The sequence below is a fragment of the Euleptes europaea genome, chromosome 14 (genome assembly GCF_029931775.1).
Source record: "Euleptes europaea isolate rEulEur1 chromosome 14, rEulEur1.hap1, whole genome shotgun sequence".
Classification (NCBI taxonomy): Eukaryota; Metazoa; Chordata; class Lepidosauria; order Squamata; family Sphaerodactylidae; genus Euleptes; species Euleptes europaea.
In genome coordinates this window covers 53531841-53550572 of record NC_079325.1, presented here as the reverse complement: position 1 = coordinate 53550572, position 18732 = coordinate 53531841, and the positions used below count along the sequence as shown (strand labels likewise).

The 18732-nt window shown below is 46.7% G+C and overlaps 1 protein-coding gene across 1 annotated transcript in view; it reads left to right on the top strand.

Annotated features, from left to right (window-relative positions):
• Positions 1–18732, top strand: part of LOC130486883 (kynurenine--oxoglutarate transaminase 1-like) — a 43639-nt gene that overhangs the window by 23264 nt on the left and 1643 nt on the right. The window contains exons 14-24 of the mRNA XM_056860182.1: positions 4299–4377; positions 5829–5871; positions 7386–7502; positions 8932–9091; positions 10257–10346; positions 11747–11796; positions 13401–13531; positions 14787–14859; positions 16183–16281; positions 16646–16748; positions 17632–17779. Of these exons, the coding sequence (XP_056716160.1) occupies positions 4299–4377; positions 5829–5871; positions 7386–7502; positions 8932–9091; positions 10257–10346; positions 11747–11796; positions 13401–13531; positions 14787–14859; positions 16183–16281; positions 16646–16748; positions 17632–17779 (1093 nt within the window). The remainder of the gene's footprint in view (positions 1–4298; positions 4378–5828; positions 5872–7385; positions 7503–8931; positions 9092–10256; positions 10347–11746; positions 11797–13400; positions 13532–14786; positions 14860–16182; positions 16282–16645; positions 16749–17631; positions 17780–18732) is intronic.

Genomic DNA, 18732 nt, shown 5'->3' with positions numbered 1-18732 from the left:
CCCCCTGCCCATTATATTGTGTACTCTCCTGGCAGGTGGCTTGTAACTCTTTATGCTGCTGAGTCATTTTTTGGCCTTTTGGAACTTGTGGTCACATATGAGCTTCGCCAGTGGAGGAGAGGGAGGGTCTCTCTCTACTCCTTAGCGGCATTTATCCCCTATCCCTAAAGGGTAGGCTAGCCATTAGCCTTGCACACCTGACTTAGCTGTGTTACAGGTGAAACAGGAGAAATGGGCGGGGGGTGATGAGGGTGTTCCTGTTCTCCCCTTTGTCTTAACAGGGTTAAGTACACAGGCAACTCCTGTCGGTCATGTGACCCTCCCGATTTTACTACGTTGCATTCTAGGAAAGCCATCAAGGAAATTGTAGCACTGATTGCCGATAAAAGAAATGTTATGTAAAGAAGGTGGGTTTGCATTGTGTATTCATAGGATGTAGGAAACAGAATCGAGGATGGCTTTGGGATTGTACAAGTTTGCACAGGTTGTATTTTGACTATGAGGTGCTTTCAGTCCCCTGTAGTCCATTTCAGCCCATGCAGGTGGCTCCTGGGACCTAACATAGCTAGTGGGATTGGTCGTATTCATTTAGAAGATATATGTCCTGCCTTTGAGCCCTATCAGGGCAAGCAAAGGCAGCCAAGCTTTACTTATTCCAGGGATGATAAATGCATTGCAGTTCCATGTAAACCCAAAGAGGAATTTAGTTTATGCAGCTTGGTTCTTGAGGTATAATCCCATGTAAAACTAGATGTGCTTGAACCTGTTAAGTACATAAACTGAAAACCAGACGTCATTGCAAAACAATGTTTTACAGAAGCATACACAAAGAACATAAGAAAAGCCATGCTGGATCAGACCAAGGCCCATCCAGCAGTCTGTTCACACAGTGGCCAACCAGGTGCCTCTAAGCCCACAAACAAGACAACTGCAGCAACATTATCCTGCCCTTGTTCCAAAGCACCTAATACAATAGGCATAAAAACATAAGAAAAGCCCTTCTGGATCAGACCAAGGCCCATCAAGTCCAGCAGTCTGTTCACACAGTGGCCAACTGGGAAGGCTATAAACAAGATGACTGCAGCAGCATCCTGTCTGTGTTCCACAGCACTTAATATAAGGTTGGGCAGCATAACCAAACATACATCTTCCCAGATTTAGCTAGTTACAGCCTCTCTCTGTGTGTATCTGGATTGCAATAGAGTCCCTAAAAATGCATGCATCAAAACTTGTGACTGCTGCACTTGAATTCAGAATTTTTTGAACAGCCTCCAGTGAGGGCTACACAACTGGCATAGATTAGTCTTGGTAGACGCTTCTTGGTCAGATAAAAAGGTGCTTCCAATTAAGCAGGAAGCCCATTAGAAATGATAATGCTAACAATAAGTAGCAAGTGGAGTTTGTGATCTAGATATAAAAGTCTATAATAAACAAGAAAAGGTCACCTTTGTCATTGTATCTGCCCCTTCAAGACATCACATACCCTCAACACCGTAAATTTTTGTGAATTAGAGCCCACCATAACTGGTGAACTGCTTTGACCCGTGAGGAAAGGCAGGATACAAATAGTTGAATAAAATAAAAACTTCATGACATTGTGGTAAATCATATATAGCTGTGTATATAAAAAATTGCAAACAGTAGGGCTAAATGGACCTGCAATGCAATCGGTGTTGTGTGATGTTTGTATAAAAAACTCAGTGGTATATAGTATAAACCAGTGGTGTCAAACATACGGCCTGTGGGCCGGATCTGGCCCCTCGAGAGCTCTTATCCAGCCTGCAAACCAGCCAAGGCAGCCCCCTCCCCACACTCTCAATCTGAGCTGGCGAGGCTTGGCCCGGCTGACTAAGTGACATTTATATCACATCCAGCCCTCGTAACAAATGAGTTTGACACCAACATTTTCCTGCCTGTGTTCCACAGCATCAAATATATTAGGCATGCTCCTCTGATCCTGGAGAGAACAGGTATGCATCATGACTAGTCTCCTTATGACTAGCAGTCATAAATACCCCTCCTCCATGAACATATCCACTTCTCTCTTAAAACCTTCCAAGTTGGCAGCCATCACCACATCCTGAGGTAGGGAGTTCTACAGTTTAACTCTGTTGTAAATGGTAGGGCCAAAACAGCCACGACGGCAAAGGGCCAGTCTGTGATGCTTCTTGCAAACGTCAAAGAGCAAGAAGCAGCGTCTGCTCATAACTTTAGTACACTGGGAAACGACTGCCATCTTCCTAGCTGTACTCCCATGTAATTGACACTGAAAATGCAAACGCTGGAAATGTCGATGCAACCCCAACTCAACACTTCCAGCACCAAGCCTTGAAAACCCCACCAGGGGTCGACGTAAGTCAGAGGGGTGTGTGTAGATTGCTGTCAAACCGCAGCCAACTTCTGGCGACCCCATAGGGTTTCCAAGAGACGTTTGGAGGTGGTTTGCCATTGCTGTGGCTCACGAAAGCTCCCACCCTGCAAGAGGTTTTGTTAATCTTTAAGGTGCTACTGGGACTCTGGCTCTTTCCCACTGCTCCGGATTAGAATCCGCCGCTCTTCACCGCTGCACCACGCTGGCCCAACTCAGAGGTGACTTGAGAGCGAAAAAGGGAAGGGGGTTACTGCACTTTGTATTCCCAGCGATGTATTAAGAGTTTGAAAATGTTGTAAAAAACATCGGCTGTTACCGCACTGGGTATTCCCAGCGATGTATTAAGAGTTTGGAAATGTTATAAAAAATACTGTTCGCACTTTCTATGTACTCCCACCGATGTATTAAGAGTTTGAAACAGTTATAAAAAATACCGTTTGCACTTTGTTCGGCCCCTTTAGCTGTGAAGACGTCTTCCAACCATTTTTTAGCCGTGGCATCCAAAAACCCTTTTAAAGTGATGTTTTTTATAACATTTCCAAACTCTCGATACATCGCTGGGAATACCTAGCGCGGTAACAGCCGTCGCTTTAAAAGGGTTTTTGGATCCCCCGGCTTATAAATGGTTGGAAGATGTCTTCACAGCTGAAGGGACCAAACAAAGTGCGAGCAGTATTTTTTTATAACGTTTTCAAACTCTTTTTTTAATTAATTTTTTTTATTTTCTTGATTTAAAATATCAACATATAAAACAATATCCAATGATAAAGAGTAATAATACTAAAGAATCAAATAATATTAGTAAATTAACTACTAATTGACTTCCCCCTCTCCCTCTTCTATCTAAAAATAAGTTGTATAAACTTTTGCTAATGGAACTAATCCCTATACTATTTTAATTAATGTATTCTTATCCTATCTAACATTAGATCAATACCTAATATAAAATTGATAAAAAGTGTAAATAAGGAATTAGATCAGAGAGTATCCTTTAAACCAGGGGTGGGGAACCTTTTTTCTGCCAAGGGCCATTTAAATATTTACAATATCATTCGCGGGCCATACAAAATTATCAACTTAAAAATTAGCCTGCTATATTCTTGGGCGGTCCTAGCAGCTCCATAGCTAACGACTCTTCTGCAAGGGGGGAAAAGGTTCCTTTTCTCGGCAAAACAAACTCACATCCGCCTTGAATAGAGGCTATTCCTGTCCGCGGGAGGGGGCGGACCACCAGTCTTAGATCCTTCTGAGCTAGAGATCTGCCAGGACCCACAAAGGGCCAGACCAAATGAGTTCGCGGGCCTTAAACGGCCCCCGGGCCTGACGTCCCCCACCCCTGCTTTAAACGGTTCCATTAAGGATTTTTCCAAAACTATTAAACACATAGTTTAACAATTGACACATAAACAGCAAAATATAAAGACAAATAGGAACCATTATTAAAGATATTTATATGTAATCGAAGATATACTAACTTCCCCTACACCTCCCTCCATTTCCATTACTTTTTCAAACTCTTAATACGTCGCTGGGAATACATAGTATTTTTTTATAAAGTATTTTTATAACGTTTTTTTATAACGTATTTTTTATAACGTTTTCAAACCACACATGGCTGGGGATACAAGCGCGGGAACAGCCCATGTTGCTGCCTGAGGGGCAGGTCCGCGGAGCGCCCGGCGAGGCTGAAACGTCACGACGATCAACGGCTGAGCGCCCGGCGAGGCTGAAACGTCACGACGATCAACGGCTGCAACGCAGCCGTTGATCGTCGTGACGTTTCAGCCTCGCCGGGCTCTCCGCGGCTGACCTGCCCTTCAGGCAGCAACTTCCCTTGGCACTAAGGCGCACGCGCGGCGGCGGGCAAACAGGCGACGCGGGGTGGGGCCGACGTCGCGCCCCGCCCAGGCCCGCTTGGCCCAATCAGAGGCGAGCGAGGCGGAAGTGGCGAGCGGCCGGTTGGCGGGAATATGGCGGAGAGGAGCGGCGAGAAGCGCTTGCGGGAGGTAGACGTGTGGGGGGGGGGATGGGAGGCGGCAGGCGGCGCGCAACGGGTTAATGGGCGCCTGTGGACGTCCGGGGAAAGCGGTGAGAGAGAGAGAGAGAGGAGGGGGCGGAGCTGGAAGGTGAGGACGCTGCCCTTGCTCGCTCAGGCCGGAACGGGGGCATCACGAACACGTGGAGCTGCCTTCTACTGAATCAGACCCCCCCCTCAGTCCATCAAAGTCAGTACTGTCTACTCAGACCGGCAGCGGCTCTCCAGGGTCTCAGGGGGAGGCCCTGGAGCAAATGGCAGCTTTGGAGGGTGGGCTCTGTGGTACTGTACCCCACTGAAGTCCCTGTCCTCTCCAGGCCCCGTCCCCAAATCTCCAGGGGTTCCTAGTGGCCAGTGGGGACCAGGCCACCCTACCCAGTGTTCTGTTCTCAAACAGCGCCTAGCCAGCTACCTTTGGAGGAGCCCACAAGCAGGGTGTGAATGCAGCAGCTTTCCACATCCTTGTCTACCTGTTAGCAGCTGGTCTTTAAAAGAGGAGGGGCAAAATAAGATGTTTCAGGCCGTGATCTTAAGGCCTTGCCTCATAACCATCCTGTGTGAAGTGTGGGCCAGGTATTCAGACTCTAAACGGTGCTGGTGTCAGGTTGCGCTCTCAGCCTTCTGAGAAAAAGAGTAAAAAGCAAGCGATTTGTTGAGACTACTAAGGCCAGCAGTTGATCAAACGTCTAACATTTTATCTGTGTCTCCCATCTTGGTGCCTTTGGTTAGCGGAAAATTGCCAGCGGTCCTACTTCCCTAGTATAATCATCTTTGCAGGGTGGTTGTGCAGAAAAAATGTGGGAAAGAACCATGCATGACATCTTGAGCTCTTTGGAAGGAAGGTGGGATAAAAGTGTGACACATCTTCGTAATTCATTCTGTGGCCACTGCCAGAGATTTGAATGTGGACGCTGTATCTTAGCCTAGAGACCACATAACTCCAACCCTCCTTCTCATCCAAGGGTACTCTTAATACCAGATCCTTCAGTTAGATAAGGGTTGCAGATGGAGTATAAATTTGACCAAGATAGATAACATCCATGTGCAGAAACAATGTGATATGGGGGAAGGGATCTGTTTCATGTGAAGCTACCACTAATCTATGCAGCCCAGGATGGTTTTCCTCTGACTGGTAGAGGCTCTCCAGGCCAAATTTTTTTTGTCAATTCCATCTACTGGAGATGCCAAGGATTGAACCTGGGACCTTCTTCATTCAGAGCAGTCTGAAAGTGTAGCTGCTTGCAAAGGTGAGAATAAGGGGATTGAAGGCCCTTTACATGGATCCATAGAGTATGCTCGTTGTAGCTCTTTGCCATGGATCATCTTTCTTGGTGGACATGTGAACTCATCCAGTTGGGTATGCCAGGAACACCCTTACATAAATTAGTTGCTGCAATTTCTGTCTTCATCTTTCTTCTCTAGGGTGAAGAGAGAAAGATTGACTGGCGCAAATGGAAGCAAGAAAGTAAGGATGCTTTTGGGGTCCCTGGATGTTTCCTACCTTGTAAATCTTCCTAAAACAGCCACCCGTTTTGTCAAAAGCAAGCCTCTTTCTTTCAAGGTGGTCATTCCAACATTAGGCATGTTCAAAACCAGAAAACAGTATTTTGGGCAGTGATGTGGGTTTTCCAGAAGAACTGGCATCAGAAAATGTTCCAGAGTGTGAGCTGATTTAGCATGTTTATTTTTTATAATTTGTAGTAAACAAAAAATGTCAGTATACCCCCTGTTAATTTTGTGCTCCAATTGTAACAGATACGTGCTCTGAAATATTTGAAAAAACAAATCAGTTGGGGTTCCATTCAAACAAAGCAGGGTCAGCCCAGATTAGTACTTGGATGGGAGATCACCAAGGAAGTCCAGGGTTGCTACACAGAGGCAGGCAGTGGCAAACCACCTCTCAATGTCTCTTGACTTGAAAACCCCATAAGGGGTCGCCATGAGTCAGTTGTGACTTGATGACATTTTATAGAGCAATAGAATATACATGTGTTGTCTCATACACAGTTCTTACGGATAATCACCTAAAATAAGGGTGTCGAACTCAATTGTTCTAAGGGCTGGATATCACATAAATGTCACTTGGTTGGGCTGGCTATGCCTCGCCAGCCCAGATCTAGAGTGTGGGTGAGGGGCTGCCTCAGCTGGCTCGCAGGCCAGATAAGAGCTCTCGAGGGGCCACATCTGGGCCTTGGGCCTTACATTTGACACGCCTGATTTAAAATATTTGTTACAGCTTTGGAACTGCCAAGTTTCCCTAATCTTGTATTGGCAATGAGACCTATTCATTGTGCCATGACTCTTCAGAATTGAAAAATGTTCTTCCTCACATTTCTGCTTTTTAGTATATTTTTACTAAAGTTTTGGAAAACACCTGCTGTGGGATGTGCTGTGGTGCTAGTGTGGGAGAATATGTGGTCCTAGTGTTGGAGAGAATGCAGGGCAACAAAACAGTCCAAGAGTTGGTGTGTCTTCCCAGTAGGGAGAAGCTAAAGAGTTTGGGGATTCTCAGTTTAAAAATAAGACAAAGAGGGAACATGACAGAGGCTTATAAAATGATGGATGATGTGGAGAAAGAGGCTGGAGAGAACTTCTTTTCCTTTTCTCAAATTACTAAAATTTAAGGGGAAGGTCACCCCAGGAAATTGATAGGCAGGTAAAAAAGTACTTTGTTCAGTGCAGAGATAAATTGTGGAACTCACTGCTACATGATGTGGGAGATGCTTGTATAGGTGCTAGCACAGATGGCTGCTGGCAAATGGGGATTACACAGACCCATGGATAAGAGATGTGTGGGGGGGGGGTTGGATGCACTTGTTGAGAGCATCAGACCCTTGGGGGAAAAAACCTAGTTTTTGATTTCCTGATTCCCATTAATTCCAGCATCCTCTACCTTTTGAGTAGTGTTTAAATGCCAGCAGTGGCCCCTGCCCTCTTTATCTTGACTTGTTTCCTGCGTCCTTTCTTTCCCTCTTCCAGAAAAGGAGGAGAAGAAAAAGTGGAAGGAGATAAAGCTGTTGAGAAAACTAGAAAAGCAGAGAATGCAGGAGCTGAAGGAGAAACAGAAAGAAGAGGCGAAGCCTGAGGAAGATAAAGGTAGCCCTTCCTATGAATGTGATAGAAGTTGAATTGAGTATCAGATTATTTAGGGGAGGGGCTGCGGCTCAGAGGATGAGCTTCTTCTCTGCATGCAGAAGGGCCTTGGTTCAATCCCTACCATTGCCAATAAACAAAGAAAAAAATCAGATATTACATGATGCGAAAGATATTGAGAGATATTGTGTCAACTAGACACTGGTATATAGAAGAGTCCTTCCAGTGGCAGATTGCTACTGATCTTATACTCTTTTTGGAAAATCACTGCAAGACCAACAGATTCCCCTGAAGATGCCTCTTGGCGAAACATGTAGGGAACTGTGGGAATTTTAACTGAGTAATAAAAAATATTTTTACTTTATTTTGCACCGTCTGCCTTAGCCTTATTTTTTTTATCTCCTGATTCAGCATAAGGCAGCCTCATGTGTTCATCATATCCCGAGGAGAGTAGCACAGTGGAATAGCACAGCCCATCCATGAATCCCTATGTTGGCTCCAGGCCCCCTCTTCAATCTCACATAAACTCCCTGAAAGCCCCCGAGGCCTTGAGCTGCCCCAGTCTTTCTCTCCCAATACACCCCAATCAGAATTCTTTGCCACTCCAGCTTCACCAACCTCCTGCTTCCCCAAACAACTCTACCCTTTCTTCTTTACTGCCCTTGATGCCTCAAACTGCCCCCCAGGGCACCTGCGTGAATCTGATTCTCTTGCTTCGTCCTCAAAACTCCTGTAAAGTCTTTGGCACTACCCCTTAGCACCACCTCACTCCCTTCCCCTATGGAAGTCAAGCTAAAATGCATGTGTGACCGGAATGACTGCATCACCATGACCCTGTTTATGTTTGCCTCCACCTCCTTCCCTTCCCTTCTGTCAAGTATTACATTGTTCAGATGGGGCTCCATGAAACTCATGGGGGAGATCCCATCTCCCTCCCCCATCACAGCTCCAGGCCCCACCACCTACATTTATCTCGAGGACCCCCCCCCCCTCCACAGTCCCTCTCTTGGCGGGCTGCAGAGCAGCTGCCGGGCATCCTCCTCATTTTCTGCTCATGTGCATTTTTTTTTAATTGGGGGAATTTGTTTGTTTTTTAGTTTTCAGATTTATCTCCAAACTTGGGGAGTACCCGAAGTTTGAAGAAACATCTGTTTGGGGTGAGCATGCCCCCTATCTGCAGATTTAAGTATCCACAGGCAGGGGGCACACATGGAAATTAGATATATAGATGCTCCTTGGGGCAGGGACCTGCCTCGTAGCAATCTGTCGTGTGCATTGATATACTTTGTAAATAATAGCCTGGTTTGAATGGAATGCCGGAATGAATTATTTTCTGTTGACTGATCCAAAAGGCTGTGGTCTACTTAATGGGGTCTGGGAATAAATTTTGGCAGATTCTGCCTTTGCAGTTTTAGTGCCTCTTATTTCTTAGGGCGTCACTACACGGTCAGCGTCGCCCTTCCGGGCTCCATTCTCGACAATGCCCAGTCACCAGAGCTGCGGACATACCTCGCCGGTCAGATTGCCCGGGCTTGCACCATCTTCTGCGTGGACGAGATTGTGGTGTTTGATGAGCAAGGAGAAGATTCCAAGTGAGGACGCACTGTGTTTGGTTACTGAGGTGAACCTTGGTCTCAGCCCCTGTGTCAGTTTTCAGTTCCTTTTGACTGTTTCTGCATGGAACACAGAGTGGAAATGGAATTTATGGTCCATTGTACACAGCTGGCCTGAAAAGAGCCTCTGTATGGTCAAAAGCCTCTGGCTGACAGTGGCATCTGTTGGTTCCTGGAGATGTGATGCCTTGATCAGAGAACACAGTTCCAGCCCTCTTTTTGCACCGCTGGTGACTTGTTCTTCCTCTGGCAGTGTGGGGATTTTTCTTGCCAACACCCGTGGGAATAAGTCCATTTTTCCTTTCCATTTATTTACTAGCTCCTTTGACCAAAGGTCTTGAGCTTAACCATAACTGTGGGAATAAGTCATTGCTGTACAACTTCATTTTGATACTTGTGGCATAAGAAGAATCCCCATGATGGGAAGGGAGAACATTCAGAGGACTGGATTGGAATGAGGTCTGGGACTGATTTGTTAGAACTGATAGCCACTACAGGCAGGGGGTGGCTTCCTGGATGAACTGGGACTATATTTTATTTCTGTTGTATCACATTGGCTACAAAATCGTTAGGAAGTCCTAGATCTGAATTTAACCTCTGCCGCAAACAAACTAGATAACCCTAAGTCAAGCTGCTTTCTCTCCACCTCACCCTCAGTGTATGATTGTAGTAATGACCCACCTTATCAGATTGTTGAAAGTATTTCATTGTAATATATGTGTAGTGCTTTAACCATGAAAACATGCTGTATCAATTGAGATTAAATAATAACAACAACATTTCTCTGCCAAACAAGTCAGATTTGGTCCCGTGCCAGATAAATTTGGTGTGTCCTCATGCAATGGCTTTCACAGTGGGAAGCAGTCCAGGAGTTGGGCTTGCCAGCCCCAGGTTGTTAAATACCTGGAGATTTTGGGGGTAGAGCTTGAGGAGGGCGGGGTTTGGGGGGGAGGGACTTCAATGCCATAGAGTCCAATTTCCAAAGTTGCCATTTTCTCCAAGTGAGCGGATCTCTATCAGTTGGAGATCAGTTGTAATAGCGGGAGATCTCCAGCCACCACCTAGAAGCTGGCAACCCTACCAGGAGTATTTGGATGGAGCAGAGAACCTGTGACTAAAACGTCGTTCTGGTTTTCCCTTTCAGGACTGTAGAAGGAGAATTTGAGGGGATCAAGAAGAGAGGGCAAGCCTGCGTGCAGCTGGCCCGGATTTTGCAGTACCTGGAGTGTCCCCAGTAAGTCCCACAGGAGAGCTGTGAGAAAATCTGAACAGTTTCGGCATTGCTGAGGGTTCCTGGGCAGTCTGATTGATCTGGGCTAAAAGTGGAAGAAGTCAGCGTCTTGGAAAGGGGCAGAGAATGAATTGGTTGGTTTACTGGATGATCTTGGTAGCTATGTCTATCAGAATAAGATCCCTATTGGTCCAGATCAATGGTTCATCCAGTCCAGTGATCTGTTTGCTGCGGTACTCAGCAAGATGCCCCCGGAAGTCTGCAGGCAGGGCATGAAACCAATAGCCCTAGCTGTAGTTTGTTTCCTAGCAAGTGGTTTCCCGAGGTGCACTGCCTCTGAACGTGGAGGTTTCGTTTAGCCATCATGGTCGGTAACCATTAGCAGATCTGTCCTCCATGAAGTTGTCTCATCTGCTTTTAACGCCATCGAAGAGCCAGTGTGGTGTAGTGGTTAAGAGCAGTGGTTCGGAGCAGTAGACTCTGAGCTGGAGAACCGGGTTTGATTCCCCACTCCTCCACATGAGCGGCGGAGGCTAATCTGGTGAACTGGATTTGTTTCCCCACTCTTACACATGAAGCCAGCTGGGTGACCTTGGGCTAATCACACTCTCTCAGCCCCACCTACCTCACAGGGTTTCTGTTGCTGAGAGGGGAAGGGAAGGTGATTGTAAGCCGCTTTGGTTCTTCCTTAAGTGGTAGAGAGTCGGTTTGGAGCAGTGGACTCTGAGCTGGAGAACCGGGTTTGATTCCCAACTCCTCCACATGAGCGGCGGAGGCTAATGTGGTGATCTGGATTTGTTTTCCCGCTCCTACACATGAAGCCAGCTAGGTGACCTTGGGCTAGTCACACTCTCTCAGCCCCACCTACCTCACAGGGTATCTGTTGCGGAGAGGGGAAGGGAAGGTGATTGTAAGCTGCTTTGGTTCTTCCTTAAGTGGTAGAGAAAGTTGGCGTAAAAAACCAACTCCTCTTCTTCTAAGCTAGTGACTGCAATTGCATCTTGTGACAGTGAGTTCCGTCTGTTCCACAGTCCAAGCATTTTCTGTTCTGAATTGACTGCCCATCAATTGTGTTGGGTGGTTTTAATTTCCTGTTATACAGGATTTATTATTAATATAGCATAAGCCAGTAAAATACATGTAATCATTTATACAAAAAGTAAAAAAAAAAAAAGGTAAAAAAGGTTTTAAAAGTTATACAGGATAGGGAGGAAAAATCCCCATGCCATGCATAATGTTATAAACCTCTGTCATGTCTTCTCCCTCCCTCTGGTGGCCTTTTCTTTAAACTATACGCCCCAAATGTTTTGGTTTCCGCTTGCAAAGATGCTACTCGGACCCTTTCATTGCTTTGGTTGCCCCAAATGAACAGAATGTGGCTTTTTTGTTTTCTTTTTGAACAGATACCTAAGGAAATCTTTTTTCCCCAAACACCAAGATCTGCAATTTGCAGGTAAGTCTTGAAGTCGTTGCCCTAGACCAGCGGTTCCCAAACTGTGCCCCACAGAGCACTTGGTGCTCCACATAACTTCTCCTAGTGCTCTTTGAAGAGATTGGAAAGAAAAATACTACTGTCATTTGGTCTAGTATATAGGTGCTAGGTGAAAATTAGTGCCCCGTGACAATTTTCTCCTGAAAAGTGCTCCATAACTCAAATAATTTGGGAACCGCAGACCTGGAACTTATCCAGAGTCCCCACCATTGGCAGTGGGCCCCGGGCCGGTAGTTCAGGTTTCTGTTCCTCTCATGGGTTTCGTGGGCGCACAGGGCTTTCTCCTGCCTTTGCCTCCTTCCTGCCTTTGCTTCCACACAAGCTTGTTGGCCCCTCCCAACTTGGATCTCCTCCTGATGCTCAGATTAGGTCCCTTCTCTATGCTTTTAGTAAATTCCTCCACCCGTGGCCCAACTTGCCTGCTACTCTCTTGCTCCCAATTCTCCCTTTCCCACCCTCTCTTCCCCATTTGCTGATCCGTGACTGTCTACCATCATCCATATCCTGGTTGTGTGGAATACTGCTGCCTCACTGGACAGAGACTGGGTTGTTTCTGGGTACAGGCACTGCAGTTAGAAAAATGCAATTGTGCTGTGTTTTGTAGCAGAAATCAGCAGTAATCATTCCTTAGAGATCACCTCATGCCAGAAGGCAATCTCTGGTTCCTGGCTATGCCATAAACTATGGGTCCCCAACATGACGTCCCATGATACCTTTCCTGACACCCACCAAGTGTTTTTTAAAGAGTGGGGCTGGGGGGGGCTCCTGCCCTCATTGGCCATTGGAGATCTGATGGGCTGTGCAGATGAAAATAACATTGTTTTAATGGCAACTGCCACCACAGTGTTGGTTTTATTTTCTCTTACTCCTCTTTCCTGGTAAATTATTCCTCTTTCCTGGTAAATTATTCGTCTTGTCCCCTGCACTTGGACTTCTTCTGTTTATATGGTTGGCTCGTCTTAGTGTTGCTGAGCCTGGCAACTGGTAGGAGAGCTGTGGCTGGGACATTGGGGAGTGACATTGCTATGTCATCTCTAGGTAAAACCCAGAAGTGACAATGGGTAGCTCTAGGAATCACTGGGCTGTGGTAAAACCATAGAGTTTCCTGCGATTCCTAGAGTTGTCCTGTAAAACCCAGAAGTGATGTAGTAATGTCACTGTTCTTTATTGTCGCTGTTATTTTTCTCTCGCCACCACTCAGAGCAGTGGCAGGCAGCAGCGCTTGCTGGCAGGAGGTCTCCTACCATAACAGGAGGCCTGGCAAGCCTGGCTCCACCTCCCTTAGTGGCCATTTTGTGGTTGAGCCCGCCACCCTGTGTCATAATTCTAAAGGTGCCCACAGGCTCAAAAAGGTCAGGGGCCCCTGCCTTAAACCCTTTCCCTTCCAGTAAATCTGTTAAGTGATCAGTTTTGTTTCTTCTGGGGTAGGCGGGGGGAGGAAACGGGGCTGATTCAAAGTATTTTGTTACCCCAAGAGAGGAACACCATCCTCTCCTGGGTTTGTGCGGCTGCCAGCTAGGGCCCAGCCACTGTGGCAACTGGAGATATTTCTGTTCTCATTTCAGGGCTCCTGAACCCCTTAGACAGTCCCCACCACGTTCGGATAGATGAGGAATCGGAATACCGCGAAGGGGTGGTTTTGGCGCGGCCTACCAAGCCAGGCCGAGGGTCCTTTGTCAACTGCGGGATGCGGAAGGTAAGTTGCAGGGTTGTACAGAGAGCCCGTTTTGTGCTGTCAGGGCCTCTGGTCTTGAGCCAAACAAGCTTGCCCAGCCGTGATCAAAGACCAGTTATGGGTGCCTGCCATGGTCCCCTCACACTAGCCGAGCTGGCAGATTTGCAAGACGGGGCTGTTTCAGGATTCCTTGCCCTAGGAAATCTTTCATGCCCCCCTCAATTTGAGCCTTCTGGAAACTTGCAAAAGCCATTTTATTCTGGGAAGCCTTTGGAATGTTTCATTCCCTGAAGCCCTTTTAATCTGTAGATCAGGAGTCCCCAACGTGGCGCCCGCCAAGCGTTTTTAGGAAGTGGGTGGGGCCAGATAGGGCTTTTGCCCATCAAGGCAATTGGCGAGTTGATTGGCTGTGCAGATTTTTTATAATGTTGCTTTGGCAGCAGCTGCCACCACAGCACAAAAACTGCACTGTGTCACTGAAGTTAAGCTGTGGCAATCATTGTGCGACTGGCTCCGCCTCCTGTGGCAGCCATTTTTTCGCCACGCCCACCATGCCATGTCAGAATTCCAATTTGTGCCTGCAGGCTCCAAACGGTTGGGGACCTCTGCTGTAGATCCTGTTGCTGACTGCTGATATAACAACTGCTGCTTTTGGAAAGTGTCATTGCTGTTTTGATGATTGCTTTTGCTCTATTGCTGGCTACTGTTTTGGATCATTTAGATTCTTCTAAAAACGGTTTTATCATTTTATGGTATTTAAATTATTATTTGCCCTGCTGGGGGAGACATACATTCAGGCAAACATTCTGTATGCTTCCTTCCACAGGGCAAACAGCAACTGGGTGGGGAATCTGAGGCTAGGGGAATGGCAGGGTGGGGAATGGTTGCTACCCATCTAAAAAGTGTGTGTGTGTGTGGGGGGGAAGCTGTAAAGTGTGTGGGGGGGCTGTAACTGCTGTTTATCAATTAAAAAATAGCACTCATCTGCTGAATTTCCAGTATCTCATTTCATCGATCTTAATATTTCTTTGCCTGGGTCCTTAAGACTGGCAAAATACCGATCGAGAAAAAAGAATCTGCAAACTAATCAGTGGCCGGTGGCATCCAGCCAAATCCATCGGGTAAAGAAGTTAGTTTAAAAAAAAAGTCGTGACATGATTACGAGCTCATTGAATGCCTGATGAAATAGAAATGCATTTGTCATTCTCAGAAAGGAGGCAAGATTGTGGTGTTTGTCGTTTGTGGTATCTCCAGTGTCCCGTGTTCTCTCCTGCAGGAAGTGCAGATAGACAAGCAACTGGAGGCTGGCCTTCGGGTCACCGTGCAGCTAGAGAAGCAGCAAAATCCTGGTAATTATCAACAGCATGCTTGAAGCCCCTATGTACCCAGTTGTTTGGGGGGGGGCTGCTAATATAAAATGTGTGGGCCAGATAGATTGGGAACTTCGTTCAGGCTTGGACTAGGAGTGGGGAGACTGGGTTCAAATTCTGACTTAGTAACAAAATTCACTAGGTGTCCTTGGACCAGTGACTCTCACAGGTTAATCTACCTCACAGCGTTGTTGTATGTATAAAATGGAGGAGGGGAATAATGTATACCACCCTCCTTAAAGGTATGGAGTCACCCTCAGAGAGTCAGCAGATGGCAACATACCACAGGGGCTTTTCAGTGGTGGGCTCAGTACTCTGAACTCCCTCCTCCATGAGATGCAATTGGCTCCTTCCATTTTGACTTTTAGGAGGAAAATTAAAATGTTATCTGTCTCTTTTTTTGGTGTGGGGAGAGGCCATTGGGTTGGCTGATTTGATCTTTAGTTGCTGGACTTTATTTAATTTATTTAAAACATTTGTTAGCCACCTTTCTACCTTGTGGAACTCAAGGCTGCTTACAGTGTAAATAAAACAACAATTATAAAAAACACATAAAATGCCACAATTTAGCATCTCAATTAGAACTGCCAATAAATAAACACTAAATTAGTCAAATGCAGTCCTAAACAAAACTTTCTTCAGCTGCCTCCTGAAGATTGAAAGTGAGGGGGCCAGGCACATCTCCCTGAGGAAGGTTGTTCCATAATTGTGGGGCTTCCACTGAAAAGGCCCTGGTTTGTATACCCACCAAACAAGCATCTTTGGTGGGATGGTCAGGAGGGCCTGTGCAAGTGATCTTAATTCCTGGGCAGGAATGTACGGGACAAGCTGGTGCCTCAGAGACCCCCGGTTCCATTCACATAGGGCTTTAAAGGTCAAAACCAACACCCTGAATTTGGCTAGAGAGCTGACCAGTTGCCAGTGTAATTGCTGTAGCATTTTTAAAAAAATGATTTTTATTGTTTTTTCAAAAATACAGAAAAGAAAAGGGATAATGGGTAAAAGGGAAACATAATATGATATTAATTGCTGTAGCATTGACTGGATTTCTCCACCAGTTTTGATGGCTGGATTGTTGCTCTGTTGGTTTTACTGTGATTTTTTAACGGATTGTAACTGAGAGTTTGACCATCGAAGCTGCTTCGACAGTACTTCCTGTACTGAAAAGCAAGATATAAATATTGCAGTGAATAACTATAAATGCACCGTGAACTCTGGTGAGCTGAGGAACAGGCGGTGCTGGTGGGTCTCCAGGGACTTGTTCTGGTGCTTTTGGTGCTGATCCACCAACTTCTCTTCCAGACAGCAGAACACAGAAGGGCACAGTGGTGTCGTCGCACCAACCCCGGACCGTTTCGGGCCTTTACTGGGGCTACAGTGTTCGCTTAGCTTCCTGCCTGAGTAAGTGTGCGTCTTTGTTTGACTTGCTTCTCTCTTCCAAATTACCATTTATGTCATAATAAGGCAGGCATGAGCCAGCTGAATGGTCAGGGTTCCAGAGCAGTGGGGAGGTGACCTCAGGCGCACACACACACCCCCGCCTTTCTTTGCTTCCCCTGGCCAAGAAAAACAACCAAATGCTTTTAGAGGAAACTGAAATGGTTGTGGCTTGTATCTGCCTGCTCAGCTAAGTTGGAAGCCTTTCCCCATCCTAAGGAGCTTTCCTCCAGCTTCAGTGACTGTTGTGCTGCTACCTCAGGGGCAGAAGTCTATCGAAATGTCACTGCCCGACAAAGGATTTGATGGCTTCCGTCCCTTTCTCCAGGTGCCGTGTTCGCAGAATGCCCTTTCAAAGAAGGCTATGATCTCTCCATCGGGACGTCTGAGCGGGGGACCACAGTGGACCAGGCCCCTCTCCCTCCTTTCAGGTAACCAGCTGGGCTCACTGGATTCCTCGCAGTAGTCTTCACGCTGGGCCAGAAGCCTCAGTATGTTCAACGGGACTCTTTCTTACAGGGCTGGCTGCAGGTTTATATGAGGCACAAACCTTTGGGAGCCTTTCCATCATAGCTTCGTCTTAGATCATAGACGCATCTCCCTCCCTTCCTCCCTCCAAATTGGGGCTCTGTTCTGTCCACCCAATCACAGAACCACATCAGGGAGTGAAATTTCTCACATTTTTTGCCCCTTCAGTGCCAGCAGACCTAAAACAAGCAAGCAAGAGTGACTTGTCATTTCATAGGGGCCTCTGGGCCAATGGGAGGCAGCAGAGTTGAGTTCTCTTGTGCTCTGCTTCCTCCACTGTCTCCAGTCAAGGGCCCAACATCTCCAGTAGGAGGTGGGTGGGGGTCCTCTGCCATGCGCTGGGAATAGGGATGCCAGCCTCCAGGTGGGGCCTGGGGATCCCTTGGAATTACACCTCATGTCCAGATTACAGAGATCAGTTCCCCTGGAGAAAATGGCTGCTTTGGAGGGTGGACTCTGTGGCATTGTGCCCCACTGAGGTCCCTGTCCTCCCCAGGCTCCATACCATGTTTCCTTCTTTTTTCTTTTTTCTCTGCTCTTATGACAATAGTCTTGAGCACAAACAGTTCCAACAACAGTAACAATAATAATAACAATAAATACACCTATGACAACTAGGGCATCAGGTTGCTCAGATCTATCCAACAGGCTCCATCCCCAAATCTCCAGGAGTTTCCCAGCCTGGATATGGCAACTTGACCACCCCCCATCCCCTGCTGGTGGCTGGGGAGACCAGGCAACCCAAGCTGGGAACCAAGGTGACCCCAGGTTTCTTCTTTTTCCCAGCCATGCTCTGATAGTTTTTGGTGGCTTGCAAGGCCTAGAAGCTGGTGTGGATGCTGACCCGAACTTGGAGATCTCAGATCCGAGCACTGTGTTTGACCTTTATTTGAACACCTGTCCAGGGCAAGGAAGCCGCACCATCAGGACCGAGGTATGGCACTGTCTGTCCTACCCTCTCTCATGGGCTTGGGGTGGACGTGGGAGAATTTCATCCCTGCCTCCAGAAGGGCTCACAATAAAACTTAAGAATAAGTTCTGAAAAAGTGAGCTGTGACTTGTAAAAGCTCATACCCTGCCAGAAATTTTGTTAGTCTGTAAGGTTGTACTGGACTCTTGCTTTTTCCTACTGGTAAAATCAGACTAACACGGCTACCCATCGTAATAAAACTTAAGATTGTGATGCTTTTTTGAATGGGCCACTTGGTTAGTCCTAACAAATGCTTTAAAAATATTATGCCGTCAAGTCACATCTGACCTATGGTGACCCCTGGTTGGGTTTTCAAGGCATGAGACGTTCAGAAGTGGTTTCCTATTGCCTGCCTCTGCGTCATGACCCCGGGATTCCTTGATGGTCTCCCATCCAAATACTTGCTGGGGTCAACCCTGCTTAGCTTCTGAGATCTGAGGAGATCAAGCTAGCCTGGGGCTATCCCAGGTGAGAAGAAGAAGAGTTGGTTTTTATATGCCGAATTTCTCTACCATTTAAGGGAGACTCAAACTGGCTTACAATCACCTTCCCTTCCCCTCCCCACAACAGTCACCCTGTGAGGTAGATGGGGCTGAGAGAGTGTGACTAGCCCAAGTTCACCCAGCTGGCTTCGTGTGTAGGAGTGGGGAAACCAATCCAGTCCACCAGATTAGCCTCCGCTGCTCATGTGGAGGAGTGGGGAATCAAACCCGGTTCTCCGCTACTCCAAACCACCCCTCTTAACCACTACACCACGTTGGCTTAACAAGCATTTTTTTTTATTAACATATATAAATACAATTACAATTCACAAACATGTAAACAAACAATATAAAACTGTCAGACAGCCAAGACAAAAACAAACAACAACAACAAAAAACGGAAAGCTATCTTTGCAGCACTTACGGTGGCTCAAC